The 22,152-nt window shown below is 39.8% G+C and overlaps 1 protein-coding gene across 10 annotated transcripts in view; it reads left to right on the forward strand.

Moving 5' to 3' along the window:
- The window catches only part of LOC146755455 (receptor-type tyrosine-protein phosphatase T-like), a 353,697-nt gene that overhangs the window by 176,198 nt on the left and 155,347 nt on the right, over window positions 1-22,152 (forward strand). For all 10 annotated transcript variants that reach the window (XM_085525430.1, XM_085525437.1, XM_085525436.1 and 7 more), the window contains one exon: window positions 21,259-21,552. In XM_085525430.1, coding sequence (XP_085381556.1) covers window positions 21,259-21,552 — 294 coding nt within the window. The remainder of the gene's footprint in view (window positions 1-21,258; window positions 21,553-22,152) is intronic.

Below are 22,152 nucleotides of genomic sequence, written 5' to 3' on the forward strand. Positions count from 1 at the left end.
GTAACAAGATTTATTTTGGTGCTGTATGGTAGAAAAGAAAAAAATCACTGAGAACAGCTTTTTCTTTGTGACTTTTTAGGAGAGAAAAAAAAGCCTACAGGAAATACTGCTGCCACTTGTTTCAGATAGGACTTTTAGGGACTTGAGATAGAACTTTTAGGGCTGTGAATGTCCTTGCAAGATCTGGGAAACCCATTCCAGAAATTATTTCACTCTCCAAGGAAGTGTTTGTTGATCCCTATTGTGGGCCACACAAATGGGAAGGAATGCCATGTACCCACTGAAATAAAATAATAACACTTTTACATTGGTTGTAAATTGCAGATATAATTATGCGTCCTTTTCCGTTATCTGGAAGCAGTGTGTTCCTTTAAAAGCTTACTAATTTTATTTTAGAAAGGGAACATAAGTATCTGACTCACTCTCTCATTCGTCTGCCGTAGAAAATGCCTTCTCTTCAGTATTCAAGGCATCTAACAATACTTATTCACGTGCCTCTTGTTTCTTTAATAACTAAATAAGCATTTCTGAATAAGTACCATTAAACCAATTAGCACAAACATCTATTGTATTGTTGTCGATAAAGGAATAGCCTGTATTTACTCTTTCTGATTCAACCCTTCCTCAATTAATAAATATCTTCTGAGGAGTCCGTGCTAGTAAATCTCCTTTGACCTCTCTCTTCTGCTGTACCAAGGCCATGTGTAAGCGCTTCCTTGGGAAAGGAGTTTAGTTCTTACTCTATGTAAGCTAAATAAGCATCACTGAGTTTGAGTTACCTCACAGCCTGTGGCTGTTTTCCTGTGCCCACTCCCAGGTTTGGGTGGCATATTGGCTCTGGTTTCTCATCTTCGTTTAGTGTGATGGAAGACCCCAAAGTCATCCATTGGACATGGCTGCTCATACTCTGCTCCCTGCGTGCTTGATGTCACCCACCTGTCTGACTACGTATTGCTCGTCATGCCCAATGAGTTTTATGAGTTTTTACATACATCCAGAAAGCCATCTTTTCCTATTAATGCAATTTATATCAATGTGTATGAAATAATAATATTTTGTATAATTTTGCTCACTTATAGTTACACCTAAGCATTGTTAGTTATTTTTCTGAGTGTATTAATAAGGAAAACATTGGTGTACAGAATAGTTTCCCTCAGTTATCCCAGTGGCAAGGCAATTAGTGCATCTCTGCTGGCCACTGACTTGAATCTTGCATGGTTGTAGTGCTTTTATTCACAAGCTGTCACTGTTATTCTCTAATCTATCTAGTTCACAGGGAAATAAAGTATGCCATCTTTCGGGATTGCGTTGGAAATGGAAATAACGAATAAAAGATATTTAGTTTAAAAAAAAAAAAAAAGTAATGCCTAAACTAAACTGTAGCCTGATTCTTCAGGGAGAAAATAAAATACCTGCTGACAGCTCTTACCATACTGACGTTCTTGCTTCTGTCAAAATATCAGACGCCCCATCATTTCCATTGGCATTTGCAAGACTCTTTAAAGAGATGCATAGGAAAGCAGAATGTTTTGATGGGTGAATTTTTCAGTTGGAATCCCTTTCTGTAGCCACTGTTTCAATTGAAAAGAATTTTTTTTCTGTCTGCATGCACTCAGTTTGATTAGAGAAGGTTTGGGAGCAAGTGAAGTTGAAGGGCAGATAAGATATTAAAATTCAGCAAAGTGTAAGTTTTTCCACCTGTTGTGCAACTGGACAGTGAGAACTTCTGCTATTATTAGAGAAAAAGAGATATTTATAGTGCAGATGAACTGTGGGACCTGGGATGCGCTGCTCATCACTTGGGTATCTGTGTGTTATTTACAAGCGAGTGAAATTCCTCCTTTACAGAGGTGTAAGGCAGAGTGAAGGACATAGCAATGTCCACTTTGAGATAAAGATAATTGCTCAGCATTCAAGACCTCCTCCTTTCAGGTTCTGGTGCTTCTAAAGAAATATTAGTCTTATCTCCCTAGGATGTGTGTGCCTATTTCTGACGCTTGTGGAGAGCGGCCCACACTATCTGTGTTGTGGTTAATCTCATCTGATTAATAGAGGAGAAGTCAAACATCTGATGTAATTGGGACTGAGGCACTGAGCACAGGTGTGTGAGCTGTCATTGAAATAGGAAGATGGATGCCTATGGAGAAATAAGCCTTTAATGTGTCATTTAGTACTGCAGTGTTTTCTTGTCTGCTTAGCTTTTCTAGATATGGGGCAACCACAATCCTTCTAGTTACAAGAAAACAGCATCCTGTGATTTCGTAGCAAAGTGGTTGTTTGTGACTTTCTTTCCTTGGAGTATAGATTCCTTTACTGAGTTGGAAGAAGGCTCCCCTTCTTTTTTCCAGACATATTGCCTAAATAGGAGGGATGGTTATATATATATACTGTGCCAACAACTAACAGGTACTGGGGCAGGGTACACACTTGATAGCTGGACGTCCATGCTTAGTACCTGGTGCTGACAGAAAGGATGACAGACTCAAATACAGTGTATTAAGTAGTAATCTGCCTAACTTCATCTACTCTTTGTCAATAATAAACCCCATAGGACACCAATTTTTTTTTTGTCCGTGTCCACACACATGGCAGAGAGAGGATGAAACTATGGAGAAATAGGAGCGAAAGAGGCAAAAATGAGAAAGTAATTCCCTGTCCAATTACCCTTATCCACACCGCTGTTGTTTGCAGTCACTTTGTCTGGCTGTGTCGTGCTGATTGGCAAAGAGCTGCAGACAGGGTAAGAACAAGTCCATTGCAAATAGGTCTGCATGACTCCAATTCATTGGAAATTTTCATTTAATACTTACTAAGTATTAAACTTTCTTTGCTTCTTACTTCCTTGATGAGATGGACTGGAACATAAATGCAGTCAGCTCTGTGTTTATTGTAATGTGGCTTTTAAAGGAAATAACAGATCATGGGTAATTATATCCCTCCTTCCTCATCTCTGTTCTTCAGAAGCGATTTAGGCTGCCTCATTATAAGCCCTGTTTTCTTTACTCTGAGAGCTTCCTTAGGAGCTTTGCTTTCTGTTTGGCACCTCTGCAGTGTGGAAGTCACCTTTTTACTTCATGGATTTTTTTGTGTGTGTGTTTTTAACAAGAAAGGTCAATAGGGCTGGTATTTTAGAATGCATAGTCTTAGGTAATGAGTTTGGGAGACTCCTCTGTGCTTTTGAAAAAGGAAAACCATTTTAACGCTTTCCTTCACATTGCTGGCATAGTGCAGTTTTTGACAGCTGCTCCTTTACTGTGATTGCCAGATTTGCCTTTACTGTACTTACCAGATTTGGTGATGTATATTAAAGGCTAAACATTCTGATCTCTCAATCCAGCCGTTGGGAAAACCATTACTTAAAGAATGATGTGATGACAACAACTGCAGTAACAGGACCTGTCATTACATTTAAAGACTAAGAAGGAACCGTTGCTGCAATATCAAATGCATACTTTTGTACCTCACTGGTTCATCAATTGAATATGTGTTCAGTTTATTGTTCAGCTTATTAATGGAAGTAAACAACCCCCTAAACCTTCACACTGCATTATGAGAGGTACTGAGCTCTGGCAAACAACTGGAAAAGATAACCCATTAAACAAGCTGGCCTTAAAACTGCCTATAGCAGGCATGAATCCTGGAGCATACCTGGCAGTCCCAAGTTCCATGTGTTGAACGAATGAAAGAAGCCCAGTTCTTTGCACCTCTGTGGTTCTGTATGGGTGCACTCAAGGTTTGCACCAGGTCTTTTTTGTTTGGAAAGGTGTCTTGTCAGATGAACAAATATCACCATATAATGGATGTGTAGGTGGTGATTATAGGATGAGAAACATCTAACTTGGGTGATAAAGTACGTGCCTCCAGCTGTGAAGTGACTGAGCAGGGAATATTTCAATGACTGAATCCTGAATGCTTTATGTTGGTAGGAACCATCTACTTCCTTGGGAAGAGGAGGAAGAAGAGTTCTTAGAGCCCCAAGAGTGAATCCCTGTTGTTTTTGTTAGCTTGGTATGACAAAAGGAATTCAGTGGTGTTTAATATAGGTGGGATTAATTATTTACTAAGGCTGGATCTATTTGGTTTTAATGTGGATGCGCTTATGTGGATTAACCAATAACTATAAAGACCAGGAAAGCAGGAATAGCACAAACCAGGTCTTCCTTGATGTACTTTTATTTTATTTTTAAGCTAAAGCACATCAAAAGATTTATGTCTGACAGAGTGAATTTTTGTGTGTTAGTGCACCATCCTGTCCTGTTGTTGGAAAAAGAAGAGACTGTAAATGTAAGTGTATTGCATATTCACTTTGCAATTCTTCTTAACTGTTCCCTGAGTGGCTTGTCGTTTGAGCAATCATAAATGATCCATGATCACATTTGCCACTGCTCCTTCCAACAAATGAAGCAATAGCAGTGTACCCTGTAAATCCCGCAATACAGATGATCTTAGAGTGGAGGTAATGAGAAGATATTTTTCCAAGTATGAACCGTATTGCTGCTTCTTTTTTTTAATCAGCATATACATCTGTATCTTGTCTAGCCGTGATTGTGTTCAACTGTTGAGTTCAAACATCACTTAATCAAGATTCTCAGTCCTTTATTGACATGACTTGTTAAGTTTGCTTTGAAATAGGCTTTGTATAGGAGAGTTGTGGTGTCTGTTTAAGTGCTTGGTTGAGTCACTGCATTTACCTTTTGTGTTAAATTACTCTATGGGTAGTTCTACTAATAATTTGTAGCAACATCCTGAAAGAAATACAAGGAACTCAGGTCTGCCAACTAATTCCTGCTCACATGCAGCTGCTAGGCATTTTTTCTTGCTAACATACAAGATAATAGTGCCTTAAGATTTATTTCATAACGGCTTCTGAGATGCATATGCTGTTATTATCTACATAAATTTCTTTCAGTGAGAGATCTCTTATACAAACAACTAATTTTAATGTCCAGGCACTTTCAACTGAGCAATGAAGAATGAAGTAATTCCTTTTAGCTGATATCACATTAGGACATCTTTCTTACTTTCTTAATTCCAGTGATTTGAAAACAAGATAGGCTGCCCAGAGGCAAATGAGCTGGTAGTGCTGCTGCTCTTCTACCTGAGCTCTATTGCAGGAGCTCATTGTCCTGCAGAGGTAATAGGTAGGTAGATTTTCATCGTTGTGTCTTTGAAGTATGGTTAATATGAATCATTAGGATCATCATAAATCTGTGCTGTGATTTCTGAAGAAAGGAATTGGGTGCAAGGCAGTGGTAAATTAACCTAGCCGAGTAATTAATTGTATCAGATGGAAATTTCAAATTCTCCACTTTCGTATACCTGTCCTCCTTTCATGTGGTTAACTGAGGTCTCCCGAAGGATTACACTGATTGAAGAGCCAGATAACTGCTGTTACCAGAAGTGTGAAGGAGGCATTGAACTCAATGAATCAAATAAATGAAGGGATTTGTAAGGCACAATTCAAGTAAAAAGCACTTCAAAGATACTTGAAAAGGCCACATGGGTCAAGTTAGCTAATTGTGGATCTTAACCTATGCGCTGCATTCTGGCCCAGATTTGTGCATACCTGTGGGGGTGGGCCATGGGAACAACGCGTGTGCTGCTTTCTTCATGGTCTGTTACGTTGCCTGCTGTCTTTATAAAATTAAAGCTTACTGAAAGCTTTTGCATACCATACACTGGTAAGGCTTGTCTTGTTGAGATTATTTTTCCCTTGTGTTAGCTAATATAAGATTTCTGTTTTTATTTTTATAACCTGAATGCTTTCAAGGAGCTGCAGGTCTTCTCTGTGTTTTTGCAAATTCCTTTTAGGAAGTACTGAGGTAGATCTGTCCAGTTACCCCTACAGCTCTCAAAATGCAGAGTGCTGGATTTCCTGGGGAAGGAGTTGCAATTTTCCATACTGGTGTGGCAGAATACGAGGCTGTCATGGCAGCTAATTAGATGGGAGAGGCAGTGCTGCTTTTTTCCCCTCATGCTCTTCCATGTTATGGTAATCTCTTATAAAGAAGCACCTTAAACTGTAGTGGTTAAATTTAATAACTGTCTGTAAAAGTCATTTAGCTGTAGAAATCCTTTGCTATGGAGCAGAGCTTATTTACAGCTTCCTGTGTGCTCGTTCCCTTTATAAAACAGTGGGCAATGTTCTGTTGTAAGTACACCTTTGTTTAGGAGAAGGTATGAAATATCAGGACTGTGATTTCCATGAGATAACAAGATTGTCTAAATATTAAGCAATGAATTGTGAGGACTAGAATCCAGAATTGGTACCACAGGCAGTTAAGAGTTGTAAGTGAAAATTGCGTTGGTTGTGTAATGGATTGGCAGCTAACACAGTACTTGAAATTCATTTGGCATTTACATGCACGGTAAATTCCAAACGAGCTCCTAAGAACCCTATAAAAAGAAAGAAGTGCATGTGTGGACTGCTAGTCCCTCCCTGTAATCCTCATAGTATCAGGTTATCATCTGTGCATCATCGGGAGTTTTTTAATGCATGTGCAGAGATGAGTTACATTCCCAGTTATAATACATTTCCAACACCATCAGAGGAAGTAGACTGTTGTTATCTTCTCATCTGATGCTTGCACTTTCCACATGAATTTATCTCAGTTTTTCTGCCCTGCTGCTTTTATGCAGTGAATATTGGTAGATCCCAAGAAAATACAGCCACGAATTTTATTACCAATGAAGTGATTGCCCAGCAGATCGCATTCACACTGGCAGCTTGTGACAGATGTATATATAATGGTCCTAAATCATTGCATGGATTCACTGCGTTCTGTGTTTTACTTGAATAAGTTTCAATAACAGTTATCCAAATAAATTAAAATGCCGCTGTCAAGATCACCAGCAGGAGCTGAAGGCATGGACAAAACATATTAAATATCCAATTCCTTGTGGAAAACCTGTGAAATAAATTTTGCTGAATCTGAAAGCGGCAGATTCATCTCCGCTGTTCGTTTTTCTTCTCTCACTTTTATTAATCAAGTCAACTTGTAATTGAGCTTATTCCAGAAGGTTGCTTACAGTTCTGGGTCTGGTTCTGTATCTGTTCCATCAGTCCTGGTTTACTTTTTTTTCTGAATTATAACTAATTTTCCTGGAAGTTATATACTATAATACTTTATCTAGGGTTTCCAATACCTACAAATGAACATAGCTTCTCAGAAACTCCAGATAGATTTGACTGCCACAGTTATTTCCTTTTATAAAATTATTGCCTAGTTCTTAGAATTGGGGTTTTGTGTGATCTTAAAACTAAAAATCTACTGACAACTCTATTTTAGACTCTCGTATTTTATCTTAGTGCCCCAGAGATGCCAGTTCTGGATGTTGTCAGTGCGTGCCTAGTGGTTTGAGTAGCTCCCCATCCACTTCCTTTGTCTCCAGTCACTTCTTATCCAGTTGGCAATGGCTTATTTTGACTCCAAGCTGCTGGCTCTGCTTCTCCCTGTGCTTGCTGGGGAGCTGAGCCAGACCCTCAGGGGCCGGCTTCACTCCACTGCCTTGCTTGCAACCACTGTCTCCAAGTAGCATCCTTTCCACCCTTTCCTGTCAAACTCTCTTATAATCTCCTATTTCCCAGCACCCCAGGACTTACTCATTAATTCATGCTGGAGCAAAAAGTAAAGGAAGCTGTGCAATGGCTTCTTTTCTCTTGACCTCACTTTCAACACTTGGTCATCACAGTTTCTGACAACCAGCGGGGTGCTCAACATTTATCTGTACTCACATTCATAGATCTGTTGGTGTTGAAACATTTCTAGAAAGCATCAACTCTTTCTACGTAGCTGACAGTGGTTTTCGTATCTCTCCAGGCTCATTATAGCCACCTGTTCAACAGACTAAGTTCATCAAATCATTTTTAATCATGTTTGTTGGGCTGTGGAGCTGTGCCAGGGTCCTACTAAGCAACAAATGGGTTCAGAGCAGGCACAGCACAGATACTGCTAGAAAATAGTTCCCTCTGGTGCTTATCTTCTTACCAGCTTGCCTATGAAGGGTAAGAATTTATCAATATTTCAGATTACTCGGGGACAAAAGAGCAGGAACTTGGCTTATTTACCTCACAGTGGTAACTCCATTTATTTTGCATTTGTACCAGAGTAAACTAGGGAAGAATTAGGCACAGAGCCAAGTCATCTTTGTGTTTCTTAAATAATCAGCCAATTCTGCAAGGAGTTATGCTGATGAATATTTAACGAGTGAGAGGATCAGATGCTATTCGTTAAAGCCAAATATTATACCATAATCCATATCTTCCTGTTCTCAACCAGGAGATGTTTTTAGGGGTATGCTTTGAAAAGAACTCTGAGGAATGCAATCTAACCGGTGCTTACAAAGCAGTAGATTTTGCTGTGCAAGTACTTTGGGTAAGATTTGACCTGTAGTGTTTTACTCTAGCTCCTCTAGGGTGCATGATTATCTGCAGCAATTCACTTGTGATTAGACACTAGTCTAAGAAATAGAGGGTTTTCTATTGCACTGGAGGGAGATCTCATCAGGTATTACCCGCAGTTTGTTTGGACACTAGGTTTCTGCTTGTGCAGATAGAAAGTAGGAAACTGAACTTTTAACTCAGTATAATCAGGTCTTATCCATTCATATAATAACAGGACAGTTCTAAATGTTTTCTGTTGCTGCTCTTTGTTACAGTACCTGTGTTTCAGTGGCATAGTGCAATGCTGCTTCATGTTGAGAGGCATTAAGAATCTGAGAGTTTCAGCAGGTACATGGCAGGTATTACTGACAGTAATAAAAGTGAATTTTGACCCAGTGCCTCATAATTACATAATGAGAAAATTGCTGACTTTTTTAGCACAGATGTTCATGATTATGTAAATGACAGCTTATGGAGGACTTGTCTGCTTAAAGTTCTCCATTGATCTGCATCAGCAGGAGTTCCACACGTACAAAGTAATGGGCAAAAAGAAACCCCTTATGTACCCTAACTCAATTTTATGTACGTACCAAAGGCTGAAATAATCAACATATGGCCTTTGCTGTGTTGCTTCAATGTGAATGACAGCTTGAGAGTTCACAGCCTACCTTTCTAAATTCTGTGGCTTTTTTAATCAAACCTGTTTTTCCATCAGTGACTCAAATGGATCTAAATTAATGACTTCTCCACTGAGTTAAGAAGTACAGACCTTGTACAAAGTGATAAACGTCCCTTACTGAGGAAAACATATTTTTTTCCAGTCATCATTTTCATCTAAGCTAGGCATAACACTTTTTCATACTGAATAGTATGTTGGTCATTTTGCATTTTAGTTGCTGATTCTTCACATTCACAGGATGACACATTGTTCAGGCTGCTGCTAATTACGTATTAGCTATTAAGGTAATTGGCAGCTCTCAATTTAGCTGTTGTGATTACAAAGTACTTGGTAACAGGATGATGGTGCGAAAAGGTTCCAGCCAGTCTTCCTGCTGGGAGTCAGTGCTGCTCCTGTTCTCCTGTCTGTGTGTACAGGTATGAGCCTGGTGTAGAGTTTCATCTGTGCAGTGCTTATCACCATAACACGGATAGTATGGCAGTGCAAACGTGTGCAGGTGTGTAGTCATGTATACATGTGTAATCCACTCCTCTCTGTCAGCAGTGGTCTCAAATCACACTTTGGAATAATGTAGTGTTTAATCAGATCTTGTTTCGGCCAGAAGGCATGTGTGAACTGCTCTTTCTTGATGATTCTTGACCTGTTTGATGGCCATGCTTAGGGAGTGTTGCTATTAGAAGCTGACAGATTGTATATCAAAGCTTGTGTACCACAGCACATCATCTTGAAAGGATGAGTCGCTGTGACCTGAATCCTTTGAAGTGTTTTTGAGATTGTAGTTTTTGGTTGTTGTGGGTTTTTGTTTGTTTTCAAAGCTGTCTTTGCATGTCTTAACAGATTTTCCCTTCTGTTTTTAGACTTCGCTGAATGTTTGTCTGTAGGGAACTAAACTATTTGGGAAGCACTCAGCTCATTACATCAGTACATTCAGGTAGATTCTGAACCTACTCAGGATTGCCCAGGTTCAATTTGCATGGGTAGATGGAGTAATAATGTACTTTAAGCAGAAAACTCTGGACAGAAAAGTGTCCTTCAGTGAACAAACTACTAATAATCTGATGAGTCTTATATGCAGATGGTTCTCAGACACCTGCAGATTCTGTTTAGGTAAGATTTGTAGCAAAGTGAATATTCCATCCATTAGTTCCTCCATAAATCATTTTAGTCTATCATTTTATATCATTGGAACGCACACTTTTATAATGGAGATTTTATTTGGAGGAAGTTGATTTGAGGTCATGCAGGAAGTGTGTGAAACTTGATGTGACGTGAATGAGAAATAGCATCTTCTCAAGAAGGACAGGGTTCTGTTGCATAAGCTCAAGTACAAGATCTTGTCTGTGGAGGACACAAGTTGTCTTAATACTAATTTTGCATTGACTTCTAGATACAGTACACTACATCAAAACCTGCTTTAGCTCTTCTACAGTTACAGTCTGTATTCCAGGAGCCATGAACAAATAAGCTTCCAGGTTTGTCTGGTTATAGGAGATCTTGTTTCAAACTAACTCCCTCAGTGACAACAGGACAAGCAGTGAACATGTACTTACTGAAAGAGTTTATTAACTAATTACAGACATCCTTGGGAATACTGGGAGACTGCTTGACAAAAAGCCAAAGCACACCCAAACCAGTAAAATGGCAGCACCTTTTTTGGGATCTTGGATTTCTGCTGGTCTTCAAGTCTAAAGGAAATATCCTACCAGCCTTCGCTTAGTTGGACTATTAGATTTATTGATGTGGTCTGGCCTCTTGGTTAGGGAGCTGCACTCTGTGTTTGGGACATTTTCTCCATTGTGCTGCAGCTGAGGAAATTACCAGCTCTTACTTCTCATCCCCTGTAATTTCTCTGCGATTGGCTGCTCACTCAGTTGGTAGCTCTAAGAATAGTTGGGTAGAAATGTCATTCATTGTTCACCACTGTAGATTGCTGTCTTAGACCTTCAATCTCTTTTCTTTAATGGCTACAAAATAGATTCTTTCATACACAAAAGAGATTTTGAAATGCCTCTTTTATACTTTTTCAGGGGGAAGTTTATGATACAGGGTGAGACTTTTTAAATAAAATGGGGATTTATCAGGCCTGAAAATCCCAGTGTCAACAGGCGCAGTTTCCCAAGTGCAGTGCTCTATTAGAGCTGTACACCTATGATAGGTTTCAGTGTTCATGGGTCCCCATGCCACAAACCAAGCCCTTCTGCAAGAAATTCTTTGTTTTATTCACATGATTAACGTAAGTAGCAGATACATAGAAAACAAATTGAGTGCAGTTTGTATCATCTCTGAAATAACGGGGCTTTTAGGGCTGTACGGATATTGTCAGGCACTTTTTGTACTGTAACATTTCAGCAAGGAGAAGGTCTTGGTCTGAAGCCCCATTTAACTTACATTAAGATTACTTGGACTAGACAGTGAAAGTGGTTTTTTGAAGAATTCCTTATCTTGTTGGAGTGTATTTGGGGTTAATAGGACCGACTCTCAGGTATTCTGTTAGGTACATTCAGAAGTAGAAAGTTTGTTCTTCATGGAAATAAAAACAACAACACCACACATTGGAAATCATAAGTACTAATACAAATAACCAGTTTGGGGAGTATTTCTTGGTGTAATAGGCAGATTTCTTTCTTTCTGGCTGGTATGAAGTATGTACAAGAGTCTGGCATATAAGCTAAGGGTGGAAAGAGATCCCTTTATGATCTGGATGTCAAAATGGAGCTTCATGGTGTGCTATTAGGACACACTTGGACTTTTTTACACTTTGCATGAGTATCTTTCACATACTTTTCAGAGGTGGCTGATGGTAAAGGGCAGTGGGATGTTTTAATTCCCCAATTTGCCTTAAACGAAATGAAAAAACCCTGCCTGAGGCTTTTCCTGCAAACCTAGCAGGTTGCTATGGATTAAACTACTTAATCAATCTGGACAAACTGTTCCATGCTGCTCATAGTAGTCAATACCACCAGTCACTTGCCATTTCAGCAGCTTAGAGACAGACAATCCTTCATTCTGCAGACAGAGATGTGCCAGAAAGCCAAAGTTGCTAAATAGCCTCTCTAGAAGAACCTATAAAATCTTGTTGTCTCCATCCTTTCCCATCATCATAAGCTAGTAGCATAGCAACTGATGAAGCTGCTTGAACTTGAGTTGACCTGAAATTACATGTTTCACGGTTTATGTGTTTACTACTACTACTGCCTTTCTACTTTTTTGTGCTTGTTGAATTTACATTTGCAGTCCCTGTGGGAGATTAGCAGCTTGTTCATGCAGAAAGCTGAAATAGATTTAATAACACATGATATATGAGCTTAAGTAGCGCCCAGAGTTAGAATCATGAGATAGAGCTAAAGCTGGCCCTGACTACTGGCTGTTGAGAATTCCTTGTTTTTGAATGGGATGTGGATGCAGTTTTCAGTATCTTTGTACAGAGTAGTTGCAGCCATAAGAAAGGAGACTTCATCTGTCTTGGATATGAAAGTTACCTTGAACATTGTCTGAAATTGTCCATTTCTCTCCATTGACTATAGAGGGAACTTGAGATGATTAGTACAAGCTTGAATATATAGAAGCTACACATTAAATTTTAGAGTATTGCCATCAGTTCATGGATATGTAAGTTCTTAACACATAGGAGTGTGTTGTGTTGAGTCTCTCGTGAAAGATGTCCGTAACAAGAATGGTATTCCATAATAGTGTCATTCCATAAGCAACAAGGAGCATGATGCTGTTTCTCTTGTCATGATGTCATTGTGTAGCTATTCTGTGGTTGAGAAGATCACACAAACATTAAAAATGAGTTAAATGGCCATTACTCGCAACCCTGGGGAGCTTGATGCTCGCATAGATTAGCTGGAGACTGCCTGTGCACTCCTATCTGTGTAAAGAAAGGTTGCCTTCTAGCACTCTGAGAGCACAATACTTATGAGTGTGTCTTGCTACAGTAGTGGAGGTTTTTGATTCTTTTGATACAGTTGTGTCTCGTCAATACTGAGCCATTAGGGAGCCTTGGGAGAGTCTACAATCACCTTCTTTTTTCCCTCTTTTACACTACAAATGATGACTCAAAGAGAAGCATTCAGTTCTAATCTATGTGGGTTCTTGTAATAAGCTTTACAATTAGAGCAGTCTTCCATCTAATTCACTTAATTTACGCTGGGAAATGAGATACTGTTCAACTAATCCGATGCTATTTTCTTCTTTATTAGAGAATGAAAGCATCCTTGGAGGCTCTGGTGGGATTCAGATTAAGCTTCTGAGAGACAAACAGTATGAAAGGCTAATGAAATAGCATGCTATGGTAATTCCCAATCAGTATCCGTGCCCCACTCCTTTAACCTATAACAGAATTAGGAGAAGAGTTGGTAGGGGGTGATGGACTGTACCAACTCTTTCTGGTCTCAGGGTAAGTTCATAAATCTCTGTTTAATAGGATGACACTGATAAACTTTGTTAAGTAGGGTTTGTTCCACCTGTCTTATCTGGTGACTGCAGTGCTTTCAAAAAGGTTTCAAGAAGTTTTCTGAATTATCTTACCTCTTAACAAACTTCATTGCATTCCCCTCTTTAAACCCAGGCAGCTCTGTTGCTTAATTTAGAACAGACATATTCAAATCACTGAGGAGTATTTCCACTGCTTTTTAAGGGGGAAATGTATAGAGAGTGTGTTCCTCATTCTCATCAGGCTGCAAGTTCTTTAGAACAAAAGTACTACACCTACCCTGCTGTGAGATGTAAAGGATATAATTCCATACGTTTTGACTATTAGCTCTTTGGGAGTGTCAGAAGATGAGCATCTTGTCAAATATTGGTTATCTTGCTCCAATAGCTTCTTTTTTCTTTCTGTGATTACAGTTTCTATCCCCAGAGATCTGCTCTGCTCTTGTTTTATTGCCATTGCGTTGAGTTTTTTGACCACTTTGTTTAGTTCTTTGACACCATTCTGGATCGCATATGTTTTCTCCCCTGCTTCTTCTACATATGGGCTTTGTTTTACTGCTTTTTATTCTCTGTATGATCTCCTGTACTTGTGCCTTTTCAGCTCTCACTTCTGTCCTTCTCAGCCAGATCGCTGTGATTGCCTTGCTGTCAACTTGCAATTCCATTTCTACACAAAACCTCCCACTTTCCACCTTTCCCACTGTAAATACCAACAACCTTTTGTTTCTTATGCTTTTGGAAACTAAAGCATTTCCTAGCTTAATCTGTCACATAGATCTGCACTGTATCTGCTCCTTCTGCTTCCCCATGACATTGATGCCAGTACTTTTGACCGAGTCTTCTACAACTTCAGTTTTTGGGAAGGAATTCCTGCCTCATGACGTGGTGGACATTGGCTAATATTTGTAGGTGACCTTTTTGTTGTAAGACAGGAGACAGTTGATCAAATCATGATGTTGTGTCCAGTCCCTTGCAGGCAGAGATATTAGCCGTGAAAGCAAAAGTGAGAAGCAGATGACATGCTATGACGTGTGGTCTGTATCATACCGTACTGAAGCTACTTACTGTGTGCTAGTAAATTCTGAATTGGAAGGAGTATCACATGGAAAGGACTGACATTAATTTGCTAATGCATTAAACAATATGGCAGCATCTAATTGCATCTCCCCAGTTACTACTCCAGTGTCCTGGATCTTTAGCTAAGTACCAGCCTGCCAAGTTCCCATTCTTTCTGTAAGTCTTTGATTGTTAAGCACATAAAAATCTTCTGATTGTTCCCAGGAATGGCTGCAGTGTTGATCTCAAGAGGGCCAACGAGACACCTGCACACCCGCTGGGCCTCTGCATGCAGTGCAGGAGTGCTTGTGAAGGATGAGAAATGAAATGTTTGTAAGGGCGGTGATTGCAGGTTGGGACTGCTGTGTTGGGATACAAATGGGATAACGAGATACAAAACCAGCTTCTCGCAAGAAAGGCTTTTGCATCCTTAGGATGTATGAATCTTTGTTCTGTAGACTGTAGAAACCCGGCATTGTCTTCTCTCTCTTCCGTGGATTTTTGCTTTAATTAAATATTCAGAATTATTGATTTTAGAGCTGGTTCTGGGCACTTTTCTTTGAGAGTAGGCAGACTGGTGCAATTTACCCATGCAGGTGAATTAATGAATCACTTTATTAACGCCACTGGCACATTTCTTCCAACACAGTTGACATATGCCATTGCTGTCAGCCTATTGCATTACCGAGAGACTGATTTGAATGTCTCTCTTATAGACAAAAGAGCTATTAGTACCGTGTCTGTCAGTGCAGTGAAATGGTCTCATGCTAAATTTCGTCAAATCCTCATGCTGTTTCTTTGTGCAGTTAATGGAACTGGAAGTTCAGACAGTCATTGGAAAGCAAAATTCAATGGCTGCATTTATAACAGTAACGTGCTCTTAATAAGCAATATAAATACCATGATTCAGAGCTTAAAATGCTCATTACAGGGGTGTAAAAGTAGAAGGAGTCACACAGATGCTGTTCAGACATTTACATGACTGGCTCGAAGCTGTCATTACAAACAAGGTGTGCAACACAGCTGTGCTAAGGTGACAGATTTATCTTCAAGGACAGAGGTACGAAAAATCCCAACAGTGGCACTTCAATGTGTTGCCACTTCATTTCTTAAAACAGCTGGGTTTGCATTCTTAAATGTAAATTTAATTATGTACATTCTCAGTAGCCACTGTTTGTGGCTGTTGTGCCAAAAAACACACAATTATGTTCTGTTCTGCAGTTTTTGTTTTATTCGAAGAAAAAGGGTTCTAAGAAGCTTGACATTTGCCTTCTGGCCTCATCTTTACCCGTTTCACCTGCTCAGTGAGGATGCCGTGAGAAAATTGTGGTTACAGTTCCTATTAGTAGGGGAATAAGCAATATCAGGTTTGGAAACACAAATCCTGCTTGTCCAGCAAATAGCAGCTCCCCATCCCCAGCTCTTTAACCGCCAAAGAACGAAAAGCACTGTGTGTCTTTGAGCTTGTAGTTGGAGCCTGTGCTCTTGGCTGTGTGCATGTGGGTCTGGGCAGGCTGCAGCTGTCTTGCTGCTCTTTGGGATTTCTGGCTACAGACAGGACATGTACTACTGATGTTACAGGATATCAAGCACTGTGACAGGTATAGACTGGATGGCTCAGGGAGCCTTGTAACAATAGGGGTTCTTTTTTATCTTAAATCATCTCTTGGCCAACATGCAAATGCAGGGTTGATTTTTTTCTAATGCCTTTCTCTTATGAATTGTATCACAGTAGACAGTGAAAACAGTTCTGATGTTTCAGTATTCAATCGGCTATTGACATTTCTAAGCTGAGTTCTTGCATTTGGTGCATTTTTAAGTTCAGGTGGAGACTCTGGTCAGCTGGAGGTTTGTCCTGTGAAACTACTTGGGATGATACAGATACTGGGAGACTCTTTTAGGGAGCTTGGGAAGTCCTTACGTAGTACTATGTGCTGTAAAAAATCAACATGTAACTCTTCTGTTCTTATGCTTTGCTAGAAGTAGACTTGGAACTGGTTTTTGAGTGTGACAGACCTTTGGGCTGATCAGGTTGAGCTGATGTTGTGTTCCCATGTGTATGGCTGTCTATGGAAGCAGGGCAAGAAAAAGTATCCAGTATTAACTAACTCTCTGTAAAGCCATCAGCTACTTTCCCTTTTGTTTTACTCTCAGATCAGTCTCTTCTATCCCTGTTTAAAAAGCAGCAACATTCCATGGCTTCAGTTTTGCCAATTAATTTTCTTGAATCTTTTGTAATTGATGTAAGCTGTTCACATAATTCCCTTCTGTCATGAGATACTTGCATGAAGTCTCAAAACACCAAAAAGCAAAAAACAGCCATCTAATTGCAACAGCAACCCCAAAAAATAACATCAGCAGCGTGCCAATTTGGCATAGAACGTTTTTTACTTTATTATAGAAATCAGAAGCTCTGATTTAGAGCAAAGCAACAAACAAAAAAACCCCTCAACATTCTCCTGTTTTCACGTCTCAATTTGAGACAGCTTCTTTGGCAGTTCCTTTCTGGTGCCTGGGAGAACAATGGAGGTTTTCTAAAGGTCTCTTGGTAGAGTTTGCCCTTTTCCTCTGGACAGATCAGGGATGTCATGGTGATGGAACTTCAGCCTTCTTTCACAAGGATTGATATAGCAAGATCTCAGCTGTGCTCCTTTCCAGCTTCGTGCTCAGGTCTTTTTCTTAGTGAGGGGATTATTGCTTTCCATCTGGGATTGCAGTGGTTTAGAATAGGCAATAAGCAAGGGCTTGTTCAGGAATCGCCTCTCTTTTTTCTTAAAGATGATACAAACTTTCAGACAGAATTAATGCAAGTGACATTCACTGCAACATTTAAATAGCTCATTGGTTGTCCTAGTGGGTATTACCTCTTCTATGATTATCTCCATATGGAATATAATCAACAGTTTCTGTTTGTATTTAGTAATGGATAATAAAATTAATGGCTTTAGCTCTGTTCCAGTTAGGCTGAGTGTGTTTCTTGCAACTGTATTTTCAAACATTTTTTGCCATGTCTGCTTCCTCCTATGCTTCTGCCAAAAGGGAGTTTTTCCCTCAGTTCTATTTGGCTTTTGAACAGGCTGCTTAGTTTTCAGCAATCTCATCTTGCTTTTTCACACAGGGGTTTTAGATGTGAGAGGTAAGTTGGGCTGAAGTTGGCAAAAAAGAGTTCAGAAAAAGCACTCTGTGAAATAATCTTAATGTACCTCTGGGTGCATTTCCGAGATGAAAGTCATTGCTGATTGGGGAGTATTTGTCACACTGCTGGGAGAACAACTACATGCCTTTTACTTGAATGATAGTCAATCTAGTACATTTTACAGTTGCTTACACATTGGTCATCTACTGATCTACTACTTAAAGGATTACCCAGCACCTCCTATGAAGATAACTGTAGTTTCTTTCACTGCAGCAATCAAAATCTGTAACATTTCATGTTTTCATTGGGAGCTCCATTAAAAGCTCCAGAACTGTTTAGACCTCTACCAAGGACTGATGGACCAGCTGCTTCCTGCCACGTTTCTAACAGACTTGTTGATTTTTTCCAACATAACATTTTCTTACATCATCTTTATGGGAGAGAAAAAAAGTAGCGTGTTGAAGGTGTCTCCAGCAAATAATTTGTCTTCTATAATACCGTTTTCCTTCGCGATTGATCTCAACGGACAGAGCTTAGCAGTCTTCTATTGACTTTCTCCATCTTTTGGTCCACTTTACAGTGTTTTACCACTGAACTATACAGATAACTGGAAAACTAAGTATAGAACATAAACTCTGTTCTCATTTCAAGCTTTTTCACCCATGCTGCATCCAGTGCTTTGTCACGGAGCACTCGGTTCATCCTCTTTTCTCTCCCTCATTTTGGAGCCTTTTGAGCTCAATTAAAGCAATTGCTTAGAATTGTCAGGTAGAGAAGTATTCCAGTAGAAGGGTAGAGATACCCAGAAGCGGTTGTCCAAGAGTAAAATGGGTGCTGTATGTGAAGTATTTCTCTTCTTATGGAGGGCAGAAGAGTACACCCTGAATTCCATCACTGACTGCATAATTGGAACTACTTTGTGTGCAGGGTAAAATCTATGCATGTTCAGTAACTATTTTGGGCTTGTACTATGTCTTTTCTTTTCTTGAACCCTCATTTTTGTGTCCATCCTGGGACTGGCATTCAGGCTAGATGCCGTCCCAGTTGCAGCAGCCCAGTTCCAGGTGTGCTCTTCCCTGCAGTGTCTGCAGGAAGAGGGATAAAGGCTGAAAGGGAGCAACATGGTGGACAAAGCTTGCTATATAAAATATGGGCTGGATGGATCAAATGATGCTTAAAATACTGCTGATTGCAATTACATGTGTACAGACCCAATCTGTTTCCCTGTTAATCGAGGTTGCAGAAAGGTTTTAATTACAAAAGGAAGCTGTTAGCATGAGGCTGGTCATCTGTAACTGACAAGTGGGTTTAGTTATAATGGCCAAAAAAAAGGTCCTGGTTTATGTTCTAGTTGTGCTAAATAGTGAATAACTAGTTAAGATCACTTGCAATAGTTTGGCAAAGAGTGATATTGAAAAGTAGCTTCCTGTCCAGTTGGTGCCAGTAGCAAAGAGCCCATTATGTGCAGTGAGGTGTTACTGAGTCTTGAAAAATTGCAATTACATCTGCTCATCTTTGCTCCTTCTGTTTGGAAAATGAGAACAACAGTTTCAACTCCTAATATTCCATTATTCTGCAACATCTCTTCCTCTAATGTTATTAGAGAGACAAAAATGAAGGGGTAGATGAAAATGGAAACCCTGTTTTGGCAGAGGTGGAGGGGAGGTGGTTTAGATCTGTCCTGAAGTAGGCAGGGAAGTAATGCTGGATGCCGTCTTAATTTAAATTGCTTTGGCAATATTAGTTTCTAAACTTGCTAGACAAGACTTTAATGTCTGGTTAGCAGGACAAACTGTTCTATTAATTAAACTCAGGCCCATAAATCTGTTCTAACTGGCAATCAAATCCCAGAGTAACCTGGATCATGCTGTTGTTGAAGCATCACCAGCCCAGGAGAATGATGCTTAATATTTCATTTGTCTTGTGCTCAGCTGTAATGTGACTTTGCAAGATGTCATTTTTTGCACTGGGAATAAAAATCAGTGAGTCCATCTTTTAATGCTCTTGCACCAAGAAAAAAGCAATAAACAATTTAAGATTTATAATGATGTGATTTTTAATGATAATGTATCAACATGCATTTCTTGAAAACTAATTATTTTATTTTTAGAGAAATAACTTTACTGCATAGCTGATTGTGATTAGATAGCCAGAGGAGGTGAATTAGGTAACGTTTTAGTTGGTACTTTCGTATTTACGCTGGTTTCTGTATATTTGTTTCTCTTCACTCAGCAGCTGTTAACCTGCAAAACTTCTCCAGAGGGGAAAGTGCTCTGGTCCTCCATCCCGTGTTGCTCCATCTCCTTTCTTCCCCATTCCCGTGGTTCTGCCCTCTTGCTGTTTTCTGTGCTCAGTGAGGAATCAGCTGTGGGAGTTGCAGAGTAATTCCCATAGGGCTCTAAAATTAATGTCGTGATGTAACATTCATAGGTTTCTTTTTTTCTCAGAGAGAAATGTCCTTTTCGTTGCCTTGTTTTCACAAGAGAATAGGTTTTGTGTCCTCTGGGCTGAAGGCAAACTGCATTAGAGTGTGGCAGAGCAAAAGCTAAATGAAATTAATGAAATTGCTCATAATCTTGCACAGTTCAGCTCGGGTTTTCAAAACCACAAAGCATATGCTATTCATGTGGCTTCCAATACCCAGGTGTTATTTCCAACAGAGGGGGATGATCAGGCAGGCAGGGCTCAGGAGACCATCAGTGGCTTTTGTCACAGGGTGCTGCTGAGATATCAGTGCTTGTCTTTGCTTTTCTATCGCAGAGGTTATATTCAGTGGCTGAGTTCCTCGTGATGCTTCTCAGACATCTGGGCACTCTTCCAAGTCTCACACAGACTTTATTTGGGTACTTCTGCTCATGAAATTAAGCAAGTTCACAGTCAATCCTTGGTGCCTTTGTTTTTTTTAGCTCTGAGCTATCAAAGCTCTCAGTCAGTTTTAGTGGTGCCTGGAGTGCAGGACCACTGAAAGATCCCCAGTGTTTGTAACTGCAGTACCTTCTCAGACAAATAGCCAGTGCTTTCACTGCAAATCTGTCCTATTTTTCATGTATGTTTGCCTCTATAAAACTTCAGAATGAACAAGTGATTTGAGTTTTCTGCTCTTTGCTAGTTGTGTCATTTTAAGCACTACACAGGTGTGCTCAATCTGTGTTATTTAAGACTTCTTTTCCTCCTCCTATGTTCTATTGACTGCCAGTATGTGTATGCGTAAAGGAGGAAATAAGTACAAACCTTCTGTTCTTTTAAATGTATGACTGTTGTGCTTTATATTTTCAGCAGAAGTTGCTTTGTAAGCACTGTATTTTTTGAAGTGGTGTTTCTGCATTGGTAATGCTACCAGATGCATTAATACAGCAGTGCAAGGGGCAATAACTTCAAAACAAATATAGTGCCTTTTTATTGTTTTATTTCTGTAAAGCAATAAATACTTTCATAAAAAGAATATTCCAAATGAAAGATTTGGTAAATAACAGGAAAAATTCAATAACTAACAATGGACTGGGGGCAGACTTGCTTTACAGGTACATAGTGGAAGGCCTCAGGCCTCTCATGATTTCTTTTTGTCTACAGAACCCCCAACTCCTATTGCTCCTCCTGAGCTGCTGGCTGTCGGAGCCACCTACCTGTGGATCAAACCCAACGCCAACTCCATCATCGGAGACGGGCCCATCATACTGAAAGAGGTGGAGTATCGGACGACCACTGGGAACTGGGCAGAAACCCACATTGTGGACTCTCCCAATTACAAACTGTGGCATCTGGATCCAGATGTGGAGTATGAGATCAGAGTGCTGCTGACTCGCCCTGGAGAAGGAGGCACGGGACCACCTGGACCACCACTCACAACAAGGACAAAATGTGCAGGTAGTGTTTCTGCTGCTTTCCAGTACTGCATGGATGTTTTGGTTTGCTTACTGATGCATTAACCGACAGGACTTTACCTGTCCTTCTTGTAGATGTGCTTCTTTGGAGATCTGAATGAACTTTATGGATTTTGATATGCTGTAGGTATATTTTGACTTTTTATCCATGGACAAGTGTTTGAGAGTGTTGTTTTTATTCATGCAGTGTGTTTGCTTGCAAGACTTTCTTCCACAGGGTATGTCTGCTTTCTGTTAAAACGGACAAGCAAACGAGAGCTTTTCAACTGATTCTCCAGTAGGCAAATAGATCTTAGGACTTGACTATTATCACATTTTCACCCTGCAAGTTTATAGCAAAATATGTGTTCTTCTTAAGTAGAAGCAGTTCAGTGTTGGCTATTCTGTGCAACAGGGATAAGCGATAAGCATTGAATTGTTAGAATATATTTCTGTATTCTATTTGATTGTGCTGATTGTTCCTCTACCTTCTGACAAAGAAACCTATTTGAACACTGCACAGTGTCTTCCTTTTTGCTTTTCATATTGGAACAGATCAGTTTTGATCCAAGGTTATGAAAAATCTTTCTAAAGCATTTTGGAC

The sequence above is a fragment of the Coturnix japonica genome, chromosome 32 (genome assembly GCF_054131305.1).
Source record: "Coturnix japonica strain WE chromosome 32, WE-NBRP24, whole genome shotgun sequence".
NCBI lineage: Eukaryota > Metazoa > Chordata > Aves > Galliformes > Phasianidae > Coturnix > Coturnix japonica.